At 35.7% G+C, this 27,521-nt stretch overlaps 2 protein-coding genes across 4 annotated transcripts; one reads left to right on the top strand and one right to left on the bottom strand.

The window, feature by feature from the left end:
* The first annotated feature begins 52 nt into the window (after positions 1-52).
* On the top strand, positions 53-16,519 carry zdhhc5b (zinc finger DHHC-type palmitoyltransferase 5b). Its single transcript, XM_051127404.1, is given in 14 exon segments — positions 53-424; positions 1,793-3,044; positions 3,127-3,248; positions 5,115-5,272; positions 5,716-5,888; positions 5,994-6,096; positions 6,218-6,268; positions 6,270-6,310; positions 6,404-6,518; positions 7,874-7,982; positions 8,197-8,303; positions 10,246-10,994; positions 11,149-11,333; positions 14,782-16,519. Coding segments are annotated over 12 exon segments (2,049 nt in total). The 5' UTR covers positions 53-424; positions 1,793-2,907; the 3' UTR covers position 11,333; positions 14,782-16,519.
* On the bottom strand, positions 8,560-27,269 carry septin8b (septin 8b). 3 transcript variants are annotated; one of them, XM_051127407.1, is made up of 10 exons: positions 27,178-27,192; positions 25,993-26,103; positions 25,705-25,900; positions 25,065-25,251; positions 24,249-24,410; positions 23,413-23,509; positions 23,133-23,301; positions 22,864-22,996; positions 21,198-21,364; positions 8,560-8,684 (listed from the first exon to the last, which is right to left on the bottom strand). In XM_051127407.1, exons 3-10 carry the CDS (start codon positions 25,869-25,871, stop codon positions 8,606-8,608), a joined length of 1,161 nt encoding a protein of 386 aa, XP_050983364.1. In that variant the 5' UTR covers positions 25,872-25,900; positions 25,993-26,103; positions 27,178-27,192; the 3' UTR covers positions 8,560-8,605. The 3 variants fall into 3 exon arrangements, with proteins under 3 accessions (XP_050983364.1, XP_050983362.1, XP_050983363.1); XM_051127405.1 differs by having other exon boundaries at positions 8,561-8,684; positions 25,989-26,103; positions 27,178-27,269; XM_051127406.1 differs by lacking the exon at positions 8,560-8,684 and adding an exon at positions 18,891-20,714 and having other exon boundaries at positions 25,989-26,103; positions 27,178-27,269.
* Positions 27,270-27,521: the final 252 nt, after the last annotated feature.

The following is a 27,521-nucleotide window of genomic DNA, read 5'->3' on the forward strand; positions in this document are numbered from 1 at the left end:
TATTTGACATGCTATTTATTGTGTAGACTAGAATCTCTTCCGGATCTTTTCCCACATGTCCTATACCGGTGTCCTTAAATGATGCTGGGGCCGAAGATGATGATGATGATGATGATGATGATGATGATGCCTTGTTAAGGGTTTTATTTTTGGCTTATTAGACTCTGTATCGGATAAACGACTTGGGGAGTTTTCAGCCCCGGGCGTACACAGATCAAAAGCCGTTTCCCAGGCCGTAGAAAGACTCGGAGATTAAGGGAGAGAGAGGATAGAGAGAGCTGAAGCTCCTCTACCATCAGATAATACCGCTGCCCCGGGCCGGGATGCAGAAGAGAAACCAAGTCTCCAAATCGCAGGATGTGTGAATAAACGCCAGGCATTTAAAGTACGTAAACAGTGGGGATATCCGCGACTGAGTGAGTATGTAAGTGGAAGACATTCGTAATAGATGTTTTGTTGTTTAAAAGCGTTTAGGCAGGTCACTGTTTGTATTTGCTCCGCTTCGACATCGAATCGATATCGCCGCGTTCGAGCTTCCTTCATGATGCCTTTAACAACTCGAGTCCGAGGCTTCACTTTCCGGCCTAGTTAAGCGGAACGCAAAACACGAAGCGAAAAGTTAAATTGTCGTATTTTGGTGTGGTTTATAAGTTAAATGTGCTACTATTTAATGTATATGAATTCTACATGTGTTTTGTAATCCAAACTGTCTTGTTTTAATGTACAAGGTAGTATTTTGGAGGACGATGTTATTAGCTGAGATGGTAACGTTAAGCTAACCAAACCGGGACGCAAACGTTGTGTTTTTGATTCAGATTTTGCTTTTTTGCTCTGAAATTGTTTGTACTTTGATATTTTATTAACATCTGGACTCAGTTAACCCATTTGTTTTGTGTTTTACTGTAGTGAATGACTGTGTCACCTAATGAGTTACCTACCTAGACAGCATTTTTGGGCATTATGGTTCTTTTCAAATATGTGCAATGCCTTAAAATGCTTTATATGTAGATAGGCAGCTCACAAGGCTTTTAAATATAGATTTATTATTATTCTGCACTGCAGCCATCTATAGTAAACTGGTTTTGACTTTTAGACTTTCTCATTTAAAAAAAAAACAATGAAGTGACTTTTATAAGACTGTTAAATTGTTAAAATGACCATTGTGGGTCAGTAACATCCTAAGACAGTTTTCCAGTTTGTTATTGATTATGCAGTCCGAACAGATATCATCTGACACCCATCATCCAGTTCATTATTGATTAAAAAGTTGATGGTCAGATATGATTTAACATGTTTATGAAGTAATCAACTCAATATATAATTCCCATGTGAAGTGAATCGGTTTTCAAGTGGTACTGTGAATGAAGAGAGCAGGAGTAGCTGCAAGAAAAGAAGATTATGAGTGGTGTAATAAGGCTTGTGTATGCTAGACTCAAGGTCACTGCGTGGTCAGTGTGACAGCAAACCGAAGGAGAAAAAGGGGATTGTAAATGGGGGATGGGGGTGAATTGTATACAAAAAACCTGATGAAGAATACAGGAAAAAAAACGAGGCACACCCTTTCCTGGTGAGTCAGAAGTTGTGACACAGGGCAGCAAAAGCGTGATCAGGTTTCAACACGATGTGTGTACACAGATGTAGGTTTCACAATTCATTGCTTTATGTTTCGTCCAGTACATGTGATCATTTGTATGATATGGGCTGCTCGAAACCGGTATTGAGAACTTCAAGAATGTGTAAGGTGATGTCACAAGTTCATACCCACGTGTTTAATTATCTTCTCTTCTTATAGATACTGCTCAGGCCTGTTAAGGATTCAGAAAGGAGGAGGACGGCATTTTAGACTCATCTTTTTGAGGAAGAAGGGCCTCATGGGACGCTATGCAGGGTTAAAATGGTTTTGCACGCTCATGTTTTACTACAACCTGGAGATTTCAACACTGGACGCATACGAATCGTGTGCAGTTGCGATGGTGGACGTGCACTCTGGTGTGGGCATACGTTTTTTGCATGTGGACCTCTGAAAAACAGCTTATCATGTGGATATCTGCACTTGCAAGATTCATGTGACCTGGCAAACCGTGTTTCTCTGCTCACTTTTCGACCAGTTTGTCTCTCATCGGAGCGTGAGCATAGATCACCTCAGAGTGAAGAATGAGCTCTCATTTAGGGCACAAGACATCAAGAGCTCTGTTTCATATTTTGTACTCGTAATTACGGTCTTTTCTTAGACGGACTGTTCCGGAGGGAATCCAGACTCCATTGAGATTGTAGAAAAAAAAGTCATATTTGTCTCATAGTTTCTTTTTTTCTCATACTTTTAGTTTCACTGTATACCTCTATCCAAAACAGTTTTTTTTTTTCTTGTTGTAGTCTGACGTCATGCTCACATGCACTCATCTGCTGTGATGCTTTAAGAGATATGAGATTGGTCTCAGAGCGAGTACTGTATGAATGCCTGAACTCAAGTTGCTGCTTCCTTTGAGCTCTTTTTGGTGTAACATGGGGCTTACCAGAGATTTGCACTAAAAGAGCTTTGCTGTCACTTGATTTTCCTTTTATTGACCAAATCTTGTTACATTCAAGCCATAAGAACTTATTTTTGATGAAACTAGAGCTATTTTTGTATTACAGGAAAGTCATAGTATCGCATATTCCGTGTATATGAATTTAGTCTATTTTTTTATGTATCAACACAGACGTATACAAAAAGACATCTGCACTATTTTATGTTACCGTTTGTTTTCTTTTTAGAAAGAAATGCACCTTGATTTATGAGAACATAATCTGTTTCACTAAATTTATTGTTACGGCCATGGCCGCACACCATCCTCACTCAGGTGGGAGACGAGATTCCTTCACTCTCTGACGTCTCCCCCTGTTCCTCAGTTTTTTTGACGCCTCCAAATGCCTGTGGGTCTCAGTGTGGGCGGGGCTCTCGGAGACCCCTCCCCATCCCGCCCATTCCGGCCCAGTCGCTATGTGCCTGTGTCCGCAGCAACCGCCTTCCTTGTGGGGGCCACGACGCTGTTTCTCTGTTTCACGTGAGTAGAATCTAAATCCATGAATATAGAAATTGAATGTATCAGCATTGCTGTAAGTGTAACGTGAGGCATCTCTATGCAGATGTCCGTGGCTGTCAGAGCAGTTCTCCTCTTCCATTCCGCTCTATAATGCTGTGGTCTTCCTCTTCACACTGGCCAATTTCTGTATGGCCACATTCATGGACCCTGGCATCTTTCCTCGAGGTACACACTTATGTTTTTACGCAATTTACATGGGGAAAATGTGAGTAAATTCTACACAATCCAATGTCACAATTAGAGAAATGTCTGAGATATTTTTCACCCCAATTATTATGAACGACTTGGGGAGTTTTCAGCCCAGATTTATGAAATTATTTTAATGATACACTACCAGTCAAAAGTTTTTGAACAGTAAATTTTGATGTTTTTTGATGTTTTTTAGAGAATTATTTTCTGCTCACCAAGCCTGCATTTATTTGGTCCAAAATACAGCAAAAGCAGTAAAGCTGTAAAATATTTTACTAATTAAATATTTAAAATTATAATTTAAAATGTAGTTAATGTAGCAAATTTTCAGCATCATTACACCAGTCACATCCTTTAGGAATCATTCTAGTATGCTGATTTGCTGTTCAAGAAACATTATTATTATTATTATTAATATTAATATTTAAAACAGCTGAGTAAATTTTTTTTTCAGGATTCTTTGATGAATAGAAAGATCCAAAAATCAGCATTTATCTGAAATAAAAAGCTTTTGTAACACATTGTAACACACATTTTTTATTAAGGAAATGATAGAAATTATTTAGCAAGGATGCTTTAAATTGATCAGAAGTGATGATAGAGACATTTATAATATTACAAAACTGTCTATTCATTGAAGAAACCTTAAAAGCTGTTTTCAGCATAATAATAATAATAATGAATGTGTTTTGAGCAGCAAATCAGAATATTAGGATGATTTCTGAAGGATCATGTGACTGTAATGATGCTAAAAATTCAGCTTTGAGATCACAGGAATAAATTACATTTTAAAAACATATTCACATAGAAAGCAGTTATTTTAAATAGTAAAAATATTTCACAATATTACTGATTTTGGATCAAATAAATGCAGTCTTATGTGGTGTGATGAAGAGACTTATTAAGAAAAAAAAAAACATAAAAAAAAACTTTTGACTGGTAGTGTTATTATTTTTCTATTGATACATCTTATTATTATAGTTACCTTATCAAATATACTAATAACAGTTACCACAGTATTACCATACCAAAAGTGTTTTCTTGTACTTCAGTAAAACAAATATGATGGATACTTACAAATGTACACTACTGTTCAAAAGTTTAGAGTCAGGCAATTTTTTTTAAAGTAAACTACTTTAGTTAACATGAACTAAGAATGGACAATACTTCTACAGCATTTATTAATCTTAATGTTAATTTAAACATTTACTAATGCCTTATTAAAATCACAAGTTGAGTTTGTTAACAGTAGTTAATACCCTATAAAATAACATGAACTAACAATGAATGACAGTATTTTTATTAACTAACATTAATAAATGTATTGTTCATTGTTCATTCATGTTAGTTAATACATTACCTAATGCTTACAAATGACACCTTATTGTAAAGAGTTACCAAAATCTTTACCGAGCTACAAATCAGCATATTGATTTCTGAAGGATCATGTGACACTGAGAAATTCAGTTTTTCCATAACATAAATGCATTACATAAAGAAACAACGTTACAAAATTGTAATAACATTTAAACAGTAACGTTTTACTGTATTTTTGATCAAATAAATGCATTCTTGATGAGCGTAAGAGACTTTTAAATTTTACTGACCCCAAACTTTTGATCAGTAATGTATTTTACAAATTTTTTTTTTTGCATATGTAAAAATATTCATAATTTTTTTTCATGTGTCATAAGACTAATATAAAAGAAACCTTAGTGGTCTTTAAATTAGGCTTACCTTTTTTAATGCAAAATATATTTTTCTTATATTTTTGTTTGGATTTTGTGAAGTATGACCTAGACACTGAAAGCAACAGTTCTTATGAGATTGTATGTTTTGCAGCTGAAGAAGATGAAGATAAAGAGGATGATTTCCGGGCTCCACTTTATAAGACAGTGGAGGTGAGGGGCATTCAGGTGCGGATGAAGTGGTGCTCCACGTGTCGTTTTTACAGACCGCCGCGCTGTTCACACTGCTCCGTGTGTGACAACTGTGTGGAGGTACATGCACATTCATCACAGTTTCACGCTAAACAAAGTCTTACAGTGATAGTTCACCCAAAAATGAAAATTCTATCATCCTTTACTCACTCTCAGGTTATTCCAAACCTATATGAGTTTGTTTTTTTTCTGTTGAACACAAAAGAAGGTATTTTGAACAATATGGGTAACCAAACAGTTGATGGTCCCCACTGAACTCCATAGAATGGACAAAAACACTATGGAAGTAAATGGGGACCATCAACTTCTTTTCTTCTTTTTTTTTTCCCACCCAAAATATCTTCTTTTGTGTTCATCAGAAGGGTTGAAACAACTTGAGGGTGAATAACTAATGACAGGATTTAAATTTTTGGGTGAACTGTCCCTTTAAGTGTTTCAGTCTTACCTTTTTTCTTTGGATTTTTATTGTCTAAACGCATGTATGTTTGTGTGTCTGTGTTTAGGAGTTTGACCATCACTGCCCATGGGTGAACAACTGCATTGGGAGGCGGAATTATCGTTATTTCTTTTTGTTCCTGCTCTCGCTCACTACTCACATTATGGATGTGTTTGGCTTCAGTCTGCTATACATCCTCCATCACACTAAACAACTGGACCAGGTCCACACTGGAGTCACGTATCCTTTACACATAACACGCATGTGCGTTGTGCACATAACGTAATCTCATAAATACACATCAACCTCTTTAGTGTTTTTTGGTATCCTTAACATGCTACTCAGTATGGCGGTGATGTGCGTAGCAGGTTTGTTTTTCGTCCCGGTTGCGGGACTCACTGGGTTCCATGTTGTCCTTGTTGCCAGAGGGAGAACAACCAACGAACAGGTGTGTTTGTGTTCGGGTGTGTCCCTTGTCCATATTGTATGTGTTTGGTCAAATAGAATGATGTTATTTTTCTGCCTGATTTCTAAGGGTGTGTTCTCAAATGTCCTCGTTTTACCCTCAGGTGACTGGGAAGTTCAGAGGCGGCGTTAACCCCTTCACACACGGGTGCTTAAAAAAACATTGCACACGTGCTGTGTAGTTCACAAGCTCCCAGGTTCACAAATCTTATTTTCTAACAAATTAAGATGTGTTTTGCAGATTGTGCTGGATTTAAAGTTCTAATTTTATGTGCATGGTTTTTGTACAGGTATCTTGGTCGCTTGCGAAAGCCTCAATCTGTTCAGGTCCAGCCACCATTTCTCCGGCCGCCTCTATCTGAAGCCCAACTAGCTGCTAAAGTCCTGGATAATGGTATCCAACAGGTACAAAAACAATATCATACACTGTTTTTTGTTTTTTTTATTCTAATATTGGTTCTGCTTTTTTTTGACATCTAAACAAAAAATATACACATTGGTTGTAAAACTCAGTATCAGTCAATCTTTTCCATTCTTAAAGGGACAGTTCACCCATAAATGAAAATTACCCCATGGTTTACTCACCCTCAAGCCATCCTAGGTGTATATGACTTTCTTCTTAAAGATAAATAGAGTCAGAGTTATATTAACCCTCTGGTTGTGTTCGGATTCCTGTCACACTTGTGGTGTTCCTGGTTAAAAATGACTGGACTCCAAACAAGTGCTTATAAATCTCTCATGCTAAATTATCACCAAATATTGCATTCAGTCTTTCTGTCAACTTGTTTTCTTTCATTTAGGACTAGTTTTGTGTATCTATTTGCATCTGATTAATTGTAGGTCTAATTTTTTCGAAAGTAGGCACCTCGTTTTTATGAATACTTTTCACAATATGAGATAAAAAAATTATGAAAATTTGCACTGTTTCTCACACTAGTGTGCTTTAATAATTAATCAGGAAGTTTTAAATGCTTTTAATAAATAACAAAAAATGCTGAAAATTAGAAAACAAATTCTGAGAAGTACTTATACCCTGTGTGAACAAACTCAGTAAGCGTGAGTTCATTGCAATAACGTTAACTAGTATTTTCAGGAAAAAGAAAATCTTCTCCAGGTCAATTTGACCAGAACACAACCAGAGGGTTAAAAAATGTCCTGGCTTTTCCAAATTTTATATGGAAAAGTCAATGTGTTTTTGTTAGAAAATATCCATTTTTAAAATTTTATAAACCACAATCTCTAGCTTCCGGTAACCGTTGTATGCGTGTACAAGTAAGTGGCGTTCCAGCAGATGACATAGGATGTAGGCTTAACGTAAGCTCCGGTGAGAAGTGACAAGCGCGGAAGTACAGAGGGGAGAGCAAAACTTTTTTATGATGCATGGATGCACTTTATTGGACTTCAAAATCTCAACGCCCATTCACTGCCATTATAAAGTTCGGAAGAGCCAGGACATTTTTAAACATAACTCTGATTATATTTGTCTGAAAGAAAAAAAGTCATATACACCTAGGATGGCTTGAGGGTGAGTAAATCATGGGGTAATTTTAATTTTTGGGTGAACTATCCCTTTAATTCAAAAACTTTACACTAATATTTTTCATGTTCTTTTGTCTATATAGAGAGCTGATATTAGTTAACTTTCTTTTAAAAGCAATTAACATACATGTGAAAGATCTCAGATAAGAGTAGGTTCATAAAATCCCTTTAGATGAGTAGGCTATTTTTGTTAAGAGTTGCTCTGTGTGTGTGTACTTCAGTCTAAAAGTAGTTTGGAGATAATGGAGAGTCAGTCCACTGATGCCGATCCCCCTCCACCACCTAAACCAGAGCACAGATACCCTGGGCTGCCTCACACACAAAATGAAGGTTAGTGCACACACAGGTGTATCATAACCATCAGATCATTTAAAGCATCACTACAGCATTGTTTTGATTATTATATCTATTTCTTAAATGGAATAAGAACCTGTTTTTCAGGATAAACCAGTGTTTCCTGTTAACTCTACATGAGCCATGACATTTTTAATGGGATCAAGAAAAGATAAACAGAATATCTTTTAATATCTTTTCTTTCAATCAGAGTGCAGCCTGCTGACTGAAGCTCCACCCACACCTTCATTGTATAAATACAGGCCGGCCTATAGCAGTCCAGGAAAAAACCACACAGCCTCAACACATTCCAGCAAGGTAAGCCTAAATGCAGTACACACAAATACAGGCAAGTTCAGGTACTGAAACTTTGTAAAATGTGTTTTTTTGTTTGTTTGAGACAACCATGATCTGCTGCACTTGTGGTTTGCATTGCATTTTTTTCTTTTTTGTTTTTGTTAATACATCGAATCCTTTCTTTTATTATTTTTCTTGAATATCTGAAATCACTGGCAGTCAGTGAGCGAGTAAGTTTAGATGTGAGCTGTCCGTTGTTATGGTGTGTTTTGCACCTTGCTCTTGTGTTTCGTCATTTTGACTCTGCAATTGTTGCGTTTGATTCAAGCTGGACTCTCTCCTGTTGCTGTTTTCCTCTCGTTCTGAAGCATAACTTGAATCCTTTCCTTTCCTTCATCCATTCTGTAAAAATGGCATGATTTTAGTGTCAAATCCTCCTTGATGTTTTAAACATAATTCTTGTGCATTCATACGTTCCTACAGGGCCCCTAAAGGGACATGGTGATGTAAAAAATGTGAGATGGAAAGAAATATTGTTTCAAAGCTTTTGCATTCATTGATGAAACTCTTGAATTTAATTGCAAAGTGTTTGCGTTTTCTCATAAAGTTTTTGCACTCCAGTGAGAAACTTTACACTCACCTGCAAAGCTTTTGCATTCCCCTAAGAAACGTGTTCCCTCACAAAACTGTTGCATTTGTTCGCAAAACGTTCGAAAAAAAAAAAGTATGACTGATATTGATTTTTTGCAAACTATAATAAAATATTTTTTTTAAATGTCAGAAAAAAAATGTAAATAGTAGGAAAAATTACATTTCAGTGTTAATGCGTTCACTTGGAAAAATTTTGCTTTCCAAACTTTTGCACACAAATGTTTTGCGTTCCTCTAAGAAACGTTATGTCCACTCACAAAATAAATATTATAATAATTATTGATATTTATTTATTTATTTTTACAAACAATATCAACTATTTTTAGTGTTTAAATGTGTGCAAAAGCTTTGAAATTACACTACCAGTCAAAAGTTTTTGAACAGTAAGATTTTTCATGTTTTTTTCTGCTCACCAAGCATGCATTTATTGATACAAAATACAGCAAAAGCACCAAAATTACATTTTAAAATGTTTTTAAAATGTTCCTGTGATCGAAGCTAAATTTTCAGCATACTTTCTCCAGTCTTCAGTGTCACATGATCCTTCAGAAATCATTATAATATGCTTATTTTATGTTCAATAAACAGTTTTTATTATTATCAATATTTAAAACAGTTGAGCACATTTTTTAGAATTCTTTGATGAATGAAAAGATCCAAAGATCAGCATTTATCTGAAATAAACACTTTTGTAACATTATACACTATCCCATTCAAAGAAATTATATAAATTAATACTTCTATTAAGCAAAGATGCTTTAAATTGATCAACATGATGATACATGATGATAAAGACATTTATAATGCTACAATAAAATTTCTATTTCAGATAAATGCTGTTCGTCTGAACTTTCTATTCATCAGAGAAACCTGAAAAAATTATACTCAGGTGTTTTCAACATAATAATAATAGTAAATGTTTTTTAATAGCAAATTAGAATATTAGAATGATTTCTGAAGGATCATGTGACTGGAGTAATGATGCTAAAAATTCAGCTTTGAAATTACAGGAATAAATTACATTTTAAAATGAGTTATTTTAAATAGTAAAATATTTCAAAATGAGCAAAAGAGACTTATTTTAAAACATTTAAACATTTTTACTATTCAAAAACTTTTGACTGGTAGTGTAATTTGTCTTCCAATCTCATATTTTGTCCATCCCCATGTCCCCTTAGGAACTCTGTACGTCCCTTTATACGGTGTGGTTTGCTCAAACTTTCAGTTGTGTGCCATCTTTCATCTCTTTGGCGATGCGTCAGCTGCTGGGAACGTTTGGTGTACCTTTTCTGTCTTTCTTTTTTCCTCTCAGATGAGTCGAGGGAACAGTATGACCGAGTCTCCCTCTGTCCCCGTCACCACTGGGCAGCCCAGCTACCGCTCAGACCCCAGTTTGTCAAGCCGAGGGGGTGCAGGGTGCCGTGGGGGAGGGGAGGGAGGTAGAGCAGGCTCGGGGGGCCTGGGCGGGGCCTCTGCGTTCGGTGGGCGATCTTACCCTTCTTTTACCGACACCCTACTCCAATCAGCAGCAGCCTCTTGCTCCTCAAGCCTTCGCTCGGCCCATACGGCCCACAACGCCCTCGGGCCCCTCATCTCTGAGGGTACGACCTCCACTAGCTATAAGAGTTTAGCCAATCAGACACGCAACGGCAGCTTGTCGTATGAAAGTCTGCTGACGCCCTCCGAAAGCCCGGAGTTTGAGTCTGCTGCTCACGAGCTGTCCCCGCCCAGACCGCACCCTCCGCACTCTCTTAGCACAGCACCGGGGCCCCCGCCTATTTTGGGGTACACGTCCCCTTTCCTGTCTGCTCAGCAGAGGGAGGGCTCTCTCCAGGCCTGCCCTGCCCCCCTAAGACCCTCCCCCAACAGAGCTTTCCTGCGCCCAACGAGCTCACCCCCTTCTCGGGCTCCGCCCCTTTCTCCTCGCGCTCGTTCATTGGGCTCCCCTCCTCCTGGCCCCGCCCCTGGCCATACACCTCTGGGCAAATCACTGTCCTATGGAGGTGGCGCCGAATTACAGCACCGCCCCTCTAGCTCAGGGGGCGGGACTCCGATGCCGAAGTGAGTAACGCCTGCAGATTTTAGCCGTCTCTCTCTTTCCCCCCTCAGAAAAAACCTGCACGCCTGTGTGTGTGTGATGGTCAAGTAGAGCATTGAGGTCCAGTGTTCGTGTTTGTATTCATTTGGTTTGGTCTCTCTTCTTCTCTTTGTTCAGTAACACTGTCTCTTTCTTCCTGCAACCCATGGCCACTCTACTGTCCCTTGAATTTCTGTACACACCCTCCATCTTTCTCTGTCCTTTTTCCTTCTCTGTTCTCTTTCTTTACGTTCGTCTGCTCTCTTCTGCCCTCCCCTCCTCCTGCCTTGTGGCCATAAGGATGACTCTGTCTCTGTGCTAAGGTTCGTCTCATTTTGTTTTTGTAATTTTTGATGTCTTAAAAGTCAACATGAAACTAAAATATACATTTTCATTGCATTGCTAGTTTTACATTGGTGCACGTGACTAAACTAATAAGACAAAAAAATTCTGTAACAAAAAAAAAGCTCTGAAACCATTTCCATTTGCCATTGATTATTTATTATAATAACTATTTAGCCATTTAGGCTACTGTTATAGTTCATAATGCCTTTCTAAAATCTTAATGTGGTATTGTAGTTAATATAGAGTGCTGCAGTAATGAAAAAAAGCTAAATGTAGCTAAATGGCCACATGACTTCAAATTCGACAGCTGTTTCAGCGTTCATTTAAAAAAAAAAAATCCCTGAAAGTTTGAGTTAAGTCTGGAATACACAACACTTCTTTTGATTTTTTTTCCTCTCTAATTCCACCTACACTCTTAAAAATAAAGCTGTTTAACGAAGAACCTTTTTTGTCTAAATGGTTCCATAAAGAACCTTTAACATCTGAAGAACCTTTCTGTTTCACAAAAGGTTCTTTGTGATGAAAGAAGGTTCTTCAGATTATAAAAAGGTAAGAGAGAGATGGTTCTTTAAAGAACTTTTCACTGAATGGTTCTTTATGGAACCAAAAATAGTTCTTCTGTGTCATAGCTGTGAAGAACCTTTTAAAGCACCTTTATTTTTAGGAGGGTAGTCAGAGGATATCAAACATCAAACCGATTTTAGAACACTTAGGGCCATTTTTACAAACAGCTTGCGTCAGTGCAAACCGTCTTCTGGCGTTAAAATTATACTGTCAGGTTTTGCTAAAAAGGCCCAGTGATGAATTAGCGTTGAAAAGGTGTGGAAAGTTATTTTTGCGCCTGACCTTATTAAATATACATTTGTAGGAGTTTCCCTTTCAGACGCAAAATTTGTGGGAGGAGAGTATTAAAATGAATCATGCAACGCATTTACTAACGTTTGTGCTTGTCAGATTACTGGCATTTGTGCCATTATTTAACGCCCCAAAAAAGAATGTCTCAAACTATTTTGAGCTTGAAATGGCTGTAATTATTATTATTATTGTTAGGAGGAGGCACCGCAGAGAACAGAGAGCCCGTGGTAGAAGGGAGAGGATTTTTTCCACATATATTAATTTATTTGGAATCCCACAAGAACATATTATCCGAACATATCGTTTACTAAGCCATGTTATTTTTAATTTGGAAATAAAAGACAACTTGGAACCCTCAACTAGGAGTCACGCAATAGCAGGTCTATCAAAACTTATAGCAAACCTTCATTTTTTGGCCTCCAGTTCTTTTCAACGTACTGTGGCTATTTTGTGCTGCGCTCGGTATATTGCGTTAGTTGATATGTAAATGAGATGTTGCGTCTGTGTTCTTTAACTTAAGCATTGTTAATAAATCACCCGCAGAAATTTCCCCTCCCATTGGTGCTGTTTTGGAATTGCGCTCTTGTGCCCTTTTTTGATAAAATCGGCCCATATGTGACCCTGGACCACAAAACCAGTCATAAGTAGCACAGGTATATTTGTAGCAATAGCCAACAATACACTGTATAGGTCAAAATGATCAATTTTTCTTTTATGCCAAAAATCATTAGGATATTAAGTAAAGATCATGTTCCATGAAGATATTTTGTACATTTCCCACCGTAAATATATCAAAACTTAATTTTTTATTAGTAATATGCATTGCTAAGAACTTCATTTGGACAACTTTAAAAGCAATCTTCTCAATATTTAGATTTTTTTTTGTTTTTTTTTGCACATTCAGATTCCAGATTTTTAAATAGTTATATCTCAGCCAAATATTGTCATATCCTAACAAACAATACATCAATGGAAAGCTTATTTATTCAGATTTCTGATTATGTGACTTAATGATTTATGGCTTTGTGGTCCTGGGTGACATATTGTTTTAATTTGTCAAATGTCTCATAGCAACAAGGCGCATGTTTCTGCATAAATTTGTTGTGATCGGAACAATTTTAAGGTCTGGTAGCGTATGATCCTCAGTCATGTAGTGTATGACAGCTAGTTTTCCTTTTTCACTATTTACAAAGTCAGTAAGTGTATGATGCCTAGTGTTTTAAAAATCTGTTCAAATTTTAAACGTTGTGTAGTGTATTCCAGCCTTTAGAATAGTTTGCAGACACAAGTCTATAAACCGAAACAAGTGTAAAAATGAGTTTGCCTATTCAGTGTGATGACATTTAATGTCCCTGACAACCTCTGTAACTGACTTTACTAACTAATGATTTTTATTAAAAAAAGGTTGCAAAAATAATAGAAAATTGTATATTTGAAACAGAATACAGTATGCCAAAATGCTCTTAAAGGAGAATTTCACTTCCAGAACATAAATTTACACATAATTTACTCACCCCCTTGTCATTCAAGATGTTCATGCCTTTCTTGTGTCAGTCGTAAATAAATTTTACTTTTTAAGGAAAACATTTCAGGAATTATCTCCATATAATAGACTCTTTTGGTGCCTGTGAGTTTGAACTTTCAAAATGCAGTTTAAATGCAGCTTCAAAGGACTCTAAACAATCCCAGTCTAGGAAGAAGGGTCTTATCTAGCCAAACGATTGGTTAAATCGGACAAATCGATATGTGTATTCTGGTTTAAGACAGTTAGGGTAGGTAAAAAAAACTCCCATCTTATTTTCTTCCCCAACTTCAAAATCGTCCTACATCTCTATTTTTTTTATTTCTTTGCACATTCACTTTGTAAACACTGGGTCGATACTTCTGCAGCGATGTAGGACGATTTTGAAGTTGGAGGAGAAAATTAGATGGGAGTTTTTTGACATACCCTAACTGTTTTGACCTGGAATAAATAGAGTTTACGCAAACTAGACAAGACAAGTATTTGAGGTTAAAAAGTATATAAATTGTCAATTTGTTTAGAAAATGATGCTATATAAGACCCTTTTTCTTCGACTGGGATCATTTAGAGCCCTTTGAAGCTGCATTTAAACTGCATTTTGGAAGTTCAAACTCATGGGCACCATTGAAGTCCATTATACGGAGAGAAATCCTGAAAAACAAAAAATCTTATTGAGAAGAAAGTAAGACATGAACATCTTGGATGACAAGTGGGTGAATAAATGATCTGTAAATTTTTGTTGTGGAAATAAACTTCTCCTTAAACAGTGAAACTGATTTTACATTTCCAAAAATGTGCAAAAAATCATTTAATAATATTACGGGAATAAAGTGGCTTGTGAATGTCGATTCATGTTGACTTCAAACCTAGTTTGCGAATGTCTTGCTTGCGTTGTCTCCGTTACATTTAATACACATATGCCTACAACACTTACATAGCATCCAAAAAGTTTTGGGTTAAATTACTACCTTTTTTCACATGCATCCTTTTTAGGCTAACTGATTTCTCTCTCTCTCTTTCTTTTTTTTTTTTGTCCACCAACCATTCAGCTCGACTATTAAACAAAACGTGGCCAATCATAACACCCACTCACACAAACCTGCAGGAGGGGTGAAGAAAGTGACTGGTGTTGGAGGAACAACCTATGAGATTTCAGTATGACTGACGCAAAAGAATCAGGATTCACTCCGCAGTTTTTCAGTCAGATGGATGTAAAGCTGCTCAACCACACATGCAAAAAAAGCATACAAGACTACAAAGAAAAATCATAAGTGTTTCCCAGTCTTGTGGAGGACGTACAATGAGAACATGGACAAGTGAAGACAAATCTACAGCGTTTGGTTTTCCGAATATCAGTATGGTACACAGATCCCACAGACTTTCTTAGTTATTTAACAAATCATTTGGTACTTAAGTGTATTACCTACCGATTTGTATGCAAGACTGTCCAATGATCAATGGACATTCAGCCTTAGTAGGCGGGACCATGTGAGACACACTGATGCCTCATTCAGAATGACGTCAACAGAAACCACAAGCCTCTCAGCAGTCAGTCAATAAGCGTTTGAGACATTGACGGCGTAAATCACTGTTCAGTCTTGCTATTCCACAGCGCTCTGTTTCAACCCCTTAAAGAGACAGTTCACCAAAAATGAAAATTCTGTCATTCCAAACCCATATGACTGATTTTCGTTGAAATGTAGTGAACAATGGGGGCTTTGAAATCAAAAAAGGTAAAAAAAAATGCTGATGGCTGATCACAGAACTGTCATTTTTGGGTGAACTATTTTTTTTCATTAATATTATTATTTTATACAGGTACAGATGTATATTCTAAGTATTAAGTTTGATAAAGAAGATTATATTAAGATGCAGGCATATATGATGTATGATTGTTTGTTTTCGGTTGGATGGTGTTTGTTAGATTTATACGGCTGCATCAGCCAGATTGAAATCCTCAGCCAAAGAGACTCGGTCTGTTTGACGGATAGCACACTCGGCAAATAGGAGTGAATGTATCTAAAGACACACAAGTTACTAGAGCACAAAATATTAAGCGAAAGATTATTTACGTTAAGTACTGAAGATATCGTATGCAAAATGTAACTTTGTGTCGGCGTGTGCACCAATCGAGAGCTATACTCTTTTGACGCATGGTCAGCCAATCACAAGAGAGTTTATTTATTTAGCCAGAGGAGGCCAGTGCAAGTACATGCTGGATGCACCATCGTATAGATGGGGACGTTGATTTTAAAACTCATTATTTTATGTTATTTTAACTTGTTTTTTAAACTGGACATTGGTTGAACAGCCGGAGTACAGTGATTATCTCCTCATAGATATATAAGTTTGATTGTATTCGTTTATGTGAAAGAATGAGTGTGAAATTAGATTTTTTTTTACCTGACTGTTGTACAAGAGCACATTCCAACTCTCCTTTCGGTTCAGATCAGAGGTCGTTCACGTCTTTTGTCAGCTTTTTGAGGTCTGTGGACCAGCGACCGGTCAGACTAAGATATAAACCGCTTATGCAGAGACACATGTGAGGTTTTTTTAATCTTTTGTCATTTCCACCATGGCCTTATGATGCCTTTTTAACTGTTATCAAGGGTATTTCAGTCTGCGTAATTGGCTCTGAGAGATGACAGATTGTTGGGGATTGTTGTGTTGAGTTTTGGGTGAGAATGCAGACTTGTTTAACCCTTCTGTATTCCTTTAATGCCGCTGACTCTGAGTCACATGAGCAACACATTTTCAACAGAACAATAAACAACAGAATGAACACATGCTCAGTTTCCTCGTTTTATACGTGTCTGATAATCAGCGGCTGGTTTAAGTGTAAATTAAGTATTTCTTTAAAAAGACATTACATCACTAATAACAAGCGCCATCTGCAAACGGTCTTGTTAAGGAGAGTTCAGCAGCAACTTGTGGTTTAAGTGCTTTTTGGATTTGGTTAAGTACATGTGGTAATCCTTTGGCAAAAGCCACTAAGGCTGATACAAATCTTCTAGTTCAGTACCTTTCTGAGGTCAAGGAATATGCAGATGGAAGCTTCAAGAAGCTACAAAATAAATTAAAGCCAAACTTTGAGGTGGCAGCAGGCATTGGTTTCAACAGGAATTATTTTTCTCTCAAAGCAAATTCTTGTAGTATGCTCTTAACTGAATTGGTTGTGAATAAAATAAAACATTTTGCCATTCATTATCGAGTGGTTCTTGTACAGTTGAAGTCAAAATGATTTTTTAATTGTTAATTATTTTACCAAAATAAAAAGGATTATACAAAATGCATTTTACTGTTTATTTAGAACTGACCTGAAAAAGATATTTCACATAAAAGATGTTTATATATAGTCCACAATAGTAAATAATAGATTTATAAAAATGACCCTGTTCAAAAGTTTACGTACACTTAATTTATTGTTTATTGTTTAGTTCACGAGTCACTTGTTTTTCCTGAGCAGTTAAACTGTCCGCTGTTCTTCAGAAAAATCCTCCAGGTCCCAAAATTCTATGTTTTTTCAGCATTTTTGTGTATTTGAACCCTTTCCTACTGAGGGACTCATATGCAACTATTAAAGAAGGTTCAAACGCTCACTGATGCTTCAGAAGGAAAAGCGAAGCATTAAAGGAAAAGTCCACTTCCAGAACAACAATTCACCCCTTTGTCATCCAAGATGTTCATGTCTTTTTGTCTTCAGTCGTGAAGAAATTATGGTATTTGAGGAAAGCATTTCAGGATTTTTCTCCACAGAATGGACATCATTGATGCCCCAATTTTGAACTTCCAAAATGTAGTTTAAATGCAGCTTTAAAGGGCTCTAAACGATCCCAGCTGAGGAAGAAGGGTCTTATCTAACAAAACAATCATTTTTTTCAGAAAATAATTTTTTTTATACACTTTTTAAGCACAAAAGCTTGTGTAGCACAGGCTCTGGGATGCACGTTCACGACGCTACGTACTATTGAATCACGACGAAAGGTCATTCCGAACATAGGCGAAACTACAGACCCAGTGTTTACAAAGCGAACGCGCAAAGACTAAGAAAGTGCAAACAAACTGTTTACAAAAAAAAGGTACAGTGATGTCCTTCTCTCAAGTTGTAGGAGAAAATAAGATGGAGTTTTTCGCCATACAGGATCGAAAAACCCGAAGACTCGAAACAGGTGAACTAATTCCAGTACAGAACCTAACAGGATGTTGCGCATGCGCGACTGAACGAATCACTCCCCCGAAACGACTCGTTCTTCCCGAGTCACATTGAACATTCGTTTAAAATGAAAGAATCGTTCAAGAACGACCCATTACTAATTCGTAGCATCATGGACGCGCATCCCAGAGCCTGTGCTACAAGAGCTTTTGTGCTTAAAAAGTATGGAAATTTTTATTTTTCGAAAAAAATAAGATTGTTTCGCTAGATAAGACCCTTCTTCCTCGGCTGGGATTGATTAGAGCCCTTTGAAGCTGCATTTAAACTACATTTAAAGTCCATAAACTACCAATGAAGTCCATTATATGGAGAAAAATCCTGAAATGTTTTCCTCAAAATTATACATAATTTCTTTACGACTGAAGACAGAAAGACATGAACATCTTGGATGACAAGGGGGTGAGTAAATTATTTGTAAATAGTTGTTCTGGAAGTGGACTTCTCCTTTAAGTTCTCCAGGGGTTGAAAACTTTTTTAATTTGAAGATCAGTGTAAATTGAACTTATTTTGTCTTCTGGGAAACATGTAAGTAATGTAAGTATCTTCTGTAGCTTCTGAAGGGGAAATAATAAATAAAACAAATATATGCTATTTAGGCAAAATAAGAAAAAAGTACACATCTTCATTCTGTTCAACTATCACTAAACAAAAAATCAATGTGGATCATTCAGGAAACAACACAGTATTTCAAGCGTAAACTTTTGAACGGGGTCATTTTTATAAATACAGCTATTATTTTCTTGTGTGGATTATATGTAAACATTTTTTCAGGTGAGTACTAAATAAAAAAATAACATGCATTTTGTATGATCCCTGTTATTTTGGTAAAATAATTAACATTTTGCAAAAACTTTTGACCTCAACTGTATTTTTGATTATTTACTTTTATTAAATTATGCATTCAATCTCCATACTTAGAGAAAATGAGTAATACAAAGAACAAAATAAACTGGAAAAGTATTTTTTATTTTAAACTGAAAAATGTACAGTTGTATTTGTGTAGCAGAGGTATTTAACATTTACAAATATAATTATTCTGGTTAATATAAAACAATTCATTTTGTACAGTACTTTTCAGTCTGGTAAAACTGTTTAGAAGAAATATATATTCATGTCCAAAAATCTAAATTATATGTTAACAGTCCAGTTATCACAGTCAAGTTCTGTATTAATACAAGATAATGACAAAATTAACTAGTTTTAATCAAACCAATACAACATTAAACAGAACTTCATGTTTACTTAAAGAGACAATTCACCCAAAGATGAAAATGCTGTCATAATTTATTCACCCACATGTCATTTTAAACCTTTATTTTGGGACAGTCTTATCTTATGTTCCCCAAAACAAAGAAGGTAATGCGAGTTTGGAACAACATGAGGGTGAATAAATTCTGACAGGATTTAAAGGAATAGTTCGCCTGAAAATGAAAATTACACCATGATTTACTCACCCTCAAGCCATCCAAGGTGTATATGACTTTCGTCTTTCAGACGAATACAGTCAGAGTTATATTAAAAAAATGTCCTGGCTCTTCCAAGCTTTATAATGGCAGTGAATGGGTGTTGAGATTTTGAAGTCCAATAGAGTGCATCCATCCATCCATGATAAAAAGTACTCCACACCACTCTGAAGGATTAATAAAAGCCTTCCTTATCAATTTAACGCATTTGTGTAAGAAAAATACCCATATTTAAAACTTTGTAAACTGTGGATATTACAGTATATAAAGTTTTAAATATGGGTATTTTTCTTACACAAATGCATTGAAGTTAGCTTTTGTTAACTGTAATACGCACGTTCACAAGAGAGTGGCGTTCCAGAGGATGACAGAGGACGTAGGCGTAGCGTGAGCTCCGGTGAGAATATGCTACTCTCACGTCGGCGCCAATAGCCTTGCGGTTAGTACGGTGACCCGAGTTCGAATCCCGGCTCGCGGTCCTTTGCCCTCTCTCTTCACCCAATGCTTTCCTGTCTTATCTACACTGTCCTGTCCAAATAAAGGCATAAAAAAGACCAAAAATAAATCTTAAAAAAAAAAAAAAGAATATGCTACTCTCCCAAGAACCAAGTTTTGTTTACAGCAAAGGCTTGGCTTATACTGAAATCCTCCTAATTTTTCTTTACAAATCTTTTTGTACTTTGAATTGTTGACCAATGTTTGTTTTGCTTTCTCCTCTGCACTTTCACGTTCATCACAATGTTCGCCTACATCCTACGTCATCCGCTGGAACGCCACTCTGAAGGAAAACCGGAAACTAGAGATTACGGTTTATAGAGTTTTAAATACGTATATTTTGCTTACACAAACACATTAATTTGCTTCAGAAGGCCTTTATTAACCCCCCAGAGTCGTGTGTAGTACATTTATGATGGATGGGCACACTTTATTTTGCTTCAAAATCATAACACCCATTCACTGCCTTTATAAAGCTTGGAAGACCAGGACATTTTTTAATATAACTCTGATTGTATTGGTTTGAAAGAAGAAAGTCATATACACCTAGAATGGCTTGAGGGTGAGTAAATCGTGGTAATTTTAATTTTTGGGTGAACTATCCCTTTAATAAAAATGTAAATCCAGGAGAATCAAGTACACGTCAGTGGATCATCACAGTCCAGTGTCACGTCTGATATGTACTGCATTACAAGCTGAATTGTGTGGTAGGCAGGAGATGGTTTTGCATATAATCATCACCTGAAAGTGTGACAAGCGTAAAATTGCTGAGTAGTTACTAATGCTGATGCTTCCTTGGGTCCCAAATTAACTGAAAAGCAAATGTTTAACAGGCATAAATAAAATCAGCTAGATTTAAAAAAAAATACTGTTATCAAACCACCATCAACCAATCACATATTTTAAGCAATCTAACACTCGTTTTATTCAAAGTGAGTGTAAAAAGTGGCAAACACACTTCATCAGGGGGTGTAAAACGCATGCTGATCTGGCAGCTGGCAGTACCAGGCAACTAGTGTCATCATCTATCACTTTATCCTTAAACATGCCAAGATCCTGTCTGCCAGTGTGCTCTAATATTACAGCGTTGAAGCTCTTCTATCCCAGTATCCTCTGCCCTGGCATCAGAGCCCAGAAGAAGCAAAGACGGTCAGCCAACTCAGACAAACAAAAAGACCTCAGACGCTTGTGAATGCAGACACAGATCAGTCTCATTCACAGACGGTGACTACCAGAGACGGGAACAGATAGTCTCAGAGGTTGAAATGGGAAAGAAAGGGAGGAGGAGGCTTACGTTTTCTTCTCTTTGTCTTTTTTGCCTTGAAGAGACTGTAGGGTTTCAGCAGCCACTTTCCTCCTGTTGAAGGTGTTCATCTCCTCCTCTAAATCTCTACGCTTCTCCTCCAGGTTCCTCTTCTCCTCCTGATGTGTACGTTTCAGCATCTCAAATCTCTCATGCAGCTGGGAATACAGAACAAGAGCTCATTTTACTGAAAATTAATTTAATTTAATTTAATAATTTAATGGAACAAATTATTTTTATTTCATTTTATTATTTTATTAATTTAATTCCAATGTTATTTAACCAATTAAAACCCCAGTTTATAGTGCTGAAATACTTGCAGTTGTATTCGCTTTCATTTAATTTAATTTTATTTGAGTTCCGTTATTATTTAACCAATTAATACCCCATTTTATAGTGCTAAAATATTTGCAATTGTATTGTATTTAATTTGATCATTTAATTTACATGTATTTAATTTAATTTTATTAATTTATTTAAATTATGTAATTCTTTAACCCATTAACGCTCCAGTTTATAGTGTTGAAATACTTGCAATTGTAATGTATTCACTTTAATTGAGAAGAGTTGCATATTTTTAGCTTATTTTAAAAAATTGTGAAAATTTAGTTTAGAATTTATTTACTAAAATGCGAAAAGTATTTAAATATTTTTTTATAAAAATATTTATTTTTAATTAAACATTTCATATTTAATAAAAATTGTATTTTAATTTTAAGTTAATGAACAATTATTTACGATTTTACTCTGTTTTATTATTTAATAACAAATTACACATATTTAAAGATTTTGTTATTATTTAATAAAAGGTGATAAGCATTTAAAGTTTTTATTTTATTTACTAAAAAAGTATGTTTTGTATGTTAGTGTTTTTTAAATAATAATTTTAATAAACATGACAAGTATTTAAATGTTATTTTTTAATAAAAATAACAGGTATTTAAATATTTTATGTTTTAAATAAAATGTGACAAGCATTTAAACTTTTTATTTTATTTTATTAAAAAAGTATGTTTGTTAGTGTTTTTTTTTTTCTAATAAAAATGACAAGTATTTACATTTTTTATGGAAAAAATTACAAGTGTTTAAATATTTAATTTTTTTAATAAAACGTGACCAGCATTTAAAGTTTTTGTTTTATTTAATGAAAAAAGTATGTTTTGTTTGTTAGTGTTTTTAATAAAAAAAGAACGCATATTTAATTTTCTTTTATAAAAATGACAAGTATTTAAATATTTATTTTTAAATAAAATGTGACAAGCATTTAAAGTTTATATTTTATTTAATGAAAAAGTATGTTTTGTGTTAGTGTTTTTATTTAAAATTTTTAATAAAAAATTACAAGTATTTAAATATATATATATATATATATATATATTTTTTTTTTTAATTGACAAGTATTTAAATATTTTATTTTTTAACAAAAAGTGACAGGTATTTATTTTTTATTATTTAATTGTTATTTAAGATTTTTTTTTCTTCTATTATTATTATTTTACTCTAAAGCCATGTCTGCACTACAAGCAGTTATAATGTAGTTTTACATGACCACTTACATTAAAGTAAAGCTTGTGCAAATATAACATTATCTTGAGTTAATGCCAAATATAATGGCTTGAAATTCTGTCATTTCTGGCCGAAAAACAGTGGTTCTTACCTCTCTCTCCTTCTCTTTTAATTCTGCTTCTGTCTCCTTCACCTTGTTGACAAACATCTGTCTCATCTGTTCCTCCTTGAGTTGTAACTCACCAATAAATTCTCTCCTCTTGGCCACATATGTTTCCTGCAGACTGTATGTGAGGACATATGCTTCAGTTCACTTGACACCATGATTATGACAATTATACAATTTAAAATTATTCTACTGCCTCTTTTGTTACATGATCTTCCTGAGAAGAATAGCAGCAAGGAAGTGTATTGCAGTACCTGAAGGGTTCGCTGTCAGGGTCGGTGTCTTTGAAGCCCATCTCCTCCAGTTTGCAGCGGCGGTACAGCTCATAGTGTCTGGCGTGGGTCTGTTCCCTCAGGTCCAACATGTTGACACGAATTAGCATCTCTCTCAGCTTTACAAAGTCACAGTGACTCTCGTTCTCCACTGAGGACAAAGCCCGGATGTCATAACTTCACTAATAATCTGGTGTAGTCCTTATGACGCCTTTTTGTCTAATTTGAAGTAAAACAATGTACTATTAGCAGCAATACCTACCCTGTACCACTCCCCATGGGTACTGTCTGGCTCGCACCATTTTGTTCCCAATTTTAACCTCTTCGCTGCTTCCAATCACAGCGAAAGGGAGATGTGCCTGCAACACAAGTCACTGGCTCAACATTAAAGATGCCCAAATAGGATCATATAGTGTGTATCAGGGTCAGAAATGAACTTTTCCATTAAGGGGCAATAAAAATGTGCACATTTACATTCTTAAAGGCAATTTATAATCACCTTTTTATTATAAATACCATACTATGTTGCCAAATACTTTACCCAATTACTTCAATCAATATTTTAACTGTTAGACTGTTTAAAATTGTATCTAAATTACACATGTAAAAAAAAAAAACAGGAGCTCATAGGACTGCATTATTATGACAAAATCATTATTGTAGATTACTGCTGTTTATATTGTAGTAATGATTATTAATATCGATAAAGAAAACCATATTAAACATTTTTGTTTCTTTTTGAGCACGTCACATTTTGGCTTAACAAACAAACATGACGGTCCATGATGTTAGTCTAGTCTAGCACAAGTTATGCACAAGTTATAATAACTGAAGCTACGAAATTAATATTTTTTATTTACGTCGTACCTGCACTGTATTGTTTATGATAAGGGGGTTTTCGCAAATGCAGGCACTCAACAACAGCTCCGACATGTGACTAATCTAAGCGCCTCTGATTGATTTCTGTTCATTTTGGTGGTATTTTTGCCACAAGCCCTCATTAAATGTTGTGTGTCTGTTCTGACCAATAGCAGAATTGTTATAAAACATCATATCTGATATCATGATATCATATATTTTTACTCGAGCGTCTCTTACATTCATAGAAGAGTTTATTTCAGCCACAGCTTCATCATCTGTTGGGAACTGGTAGATCTGAACGCCATTGCTGACCAGTTCACTCATGATCTTGATCTTAAATTTTTGAAGCTCACTTTTGGATATAGTGTCTGCCTTCGCAATGATGGGAATAATGTTGACCTGGTTGGGATGAAAAAATATTGATATACATTAATTTGACAAGTCTGTGTATATAAATTAAAGGGGTAGGTTATTCAAAAATGAAACTTATGTCATTAAATACTCACCCTCATGACGTTCCAAACACATAAGACGTTCATTTATCTTCAGAACACAAATGAAGATATTTTTGATAAAATCCGAGAGCTTTCTGACCTTGCATAGACAGCAACGCAACTACCACATTGTTAAAATAGTCCAGGTGACATCAGTGGTTCAACCGTAATTTTATGAAGCTACAAGAATACATTTTTGTGCGCAAAGAAAATGAAAATAATGACTTTATTCAACAATTTCTTCTCTTTAGTGTCAATTTTTGACACACGTTCATGAGAGTACCACGAAATTGTTAAATAAAGCTGTTATTTTTGTTTTCTTTGCAAGCAGAAAGTATTATTTTATTGATGTCCTTACTATCTTTCTGGGTCTTGAGCTTGGTAGTTGCATTGCTGTCCATGCCGGGTCAGAAAGCGCTCAGATTTCATCAGAAATATCTTAATTTCTGTTCTGAAGATGAACAAAATCTTGCAGGTTTGGAACAACATGAGGGTGAGTAATTAATGACAGAATTTTAGAATATATATATCTATAACAAACACTTTGTAAACACTGCACCTTGCTGTCCAGTTTCTTCATAGTGACTAAGTCCAGAGATTTCAGCGAGTGACCGGTGGGAGCAATAAAATAGAGGCAGATGTGGATGCGTGAATCGTGATAGTCGTAAAGGGAACGTTTAATTTTAAGCTCTTCCTCAAGGAAGTTTTCAAACTGGGCATCAATGTAGTCCACAATAGGTTTATAACTGCAAAGAAACAAGAAAAAGTTTAAGATTTCGACTAGGGCTGTCAACGATTAATCGCGATTAATCGCATACAAAATAAAAGTTTGAGTTTGCCTAATATATGTGTGTATAATGTGTATAATTATTATGTATATATAAATACAAACACATTCATGTATATATTTAAAAAATATTTACAAGCATATGTATTTATTATAATTTTTATATAATTTATATTATATATAAATAAAATCATTTTGTATATTAATAACATATTTCTCACATATATACACATTAATTTGTGTGTATTTATATATACATAATAATTGCACACAGTACACACACATATATTAGGCAAACTTAAACTTTTATTTTGTATGCGATTAATCGCAATTAATCATTGACAGCCCTAATTTCGACCTTCGTACGTCATTATCAGTGTCACTGAACTGTAATAGATGTCTTAAGCATTACCTCTCTTCCTTATTAACCTGGTCGCCGAATCCCACGGTGTCTACAATGGTTAGTTGTAAATCCACGTTGCTTTCTTGCAGGCTGTACGTTCTGGGGCGTAAATGCACCCCGTTTTGAAAGTGGCTGGCCTCTTCATTCTCAAACGTTGTGTTGAATAGTGTGTTCATTAATGTAGATTTGCCTATGCCGGTTTCCCCTGTAAAAGAGGGCACATTCGTGCAATCTTTTGCAACAGTTGTACTATTTACATAGTAGGTCTGCACTTAAAAGCGCTTCTTCCTCACCTACACAGAGAATGTTGAAGCTGAACCCTTGGCTCACTGATTTGCTGACCAGCTGATCAGGAAGACTGTCAAAACCGACATGACCGCTGAGAGAAAGAGTCCTCATCTCCTCACTCTGAGAAATTACAGCATCACAGAAATTACAGTTTGATAGTGTCATTTTGTTTCCTTTCCTGAGCATCAAATCAGCATATTAGAATGATTTCTGAAGGATCATGTGATACTAAAGAGTGGTGTAAAGGCTTCGGAAAATTCAGCATTGCATGCCAGAAATAAATTACATTTTAAAATACATCGAAATGAAAACAGTTGTTTTAAATTGTCATAATATTTTAAAATATTATCACAAATATATAGTCCACCCTAACGTATCTATTCATATATGGGAGATCAAAGCGCAGAAGATGACCCATGTCAGTTTGTAAGTAACTGAGCATATTGGTATGCATGAACCCGGGTTTGAGTCTCGATCACAGAGAAAAGCAGCATGCTGAGGTTTTCAGAGCTCCTCACTCTGTACAAACACAAGGAAGTGTTTCACACAGCCTTCATCTGTTCCACTGCCCCAGTATTCTTAACACACACACTGGGGCACAAAGGACTCTTTATGCAGCCTGTGTTTCTCAGTAACTGCTTTTGCCCTAAGAAACATCCTTCAAGTGTAACAAATTAAAGGGCGTTTTAGAATCATAAATGAACAGACTTAGGATGATACTGCTGCACCAATGTAAAAACGTTACAGACTTGAAATGCACGTTGGCTGAAGCTGCAACCAGAAGAACCAAAGCTGATCTACTTACAAGAACTAATCAGCTTGAAATGACTTTGACAGTGGATTTAACCAGAGAAAGACTCCGATGTTAAACTATAAATATAAACTACAAGCACATCTAGAAATTGTTTCTATGAAGCATTACTAACAGTGATATACAGCAGAGCTAAATAAAATGCTTAAATTAAACTCTTTTGTTGCTTGAATTAAAGTCAAGCACACTAAATGTTTTTCCCTCCATTGCAACCAACAAATTAGTTGCACATATTAGCACATAAATACAGGAAAAGTTTGAAATATGAAAAAGTTTAAACCATCTTTAACTACTCCAGATAACTCTCGCTGCACACATTGCAACTTTATCAAGAATATGCATACTTAATATTGTGCAGTAAATATAAAAGGCAAATAACTTACAGGATATATGTTTACATCTGTGGCAGCCATGCAGATAAATGCGTTAGCACTGACAGTATGCTTTCATTTATTGCGCTGACGCTCTCTCTCTCTCTCTCTCTCTCTCTCTCTACCATTCTAATATGGCCACTTGATGGAAACACCCTCTGGCTGAATTAAAATTCTGTCCGTGCTGCCCACGGTCACTCCTCCTACTGCACTTACAGACGCACTTGTTTTGGAGAAGACTTGTTTATTTGGTTTGAGTGTCTTTCTCAAGCAAGTAGTGTCAAATCAAGTACGTCTCAGTGCTGGGTAAGATTCTCAGCAGATATAGTTAACTAAACTAACAGCTTCTTCATTTT

Source organism: Labeo rohita, chromosome 14, assembly GCF_022985175.1.
Source record: "Labeo rohita strain BAU-BD-2019 chromosome 14, IGBB_LRoh.1.0, whole genome shotgun sequence".
NCBI lineage: Eukaryota > Metazoa > Chordata > Actinopteri > Cypriniformes > Cyprinidae > Labeo > Labeo rohita.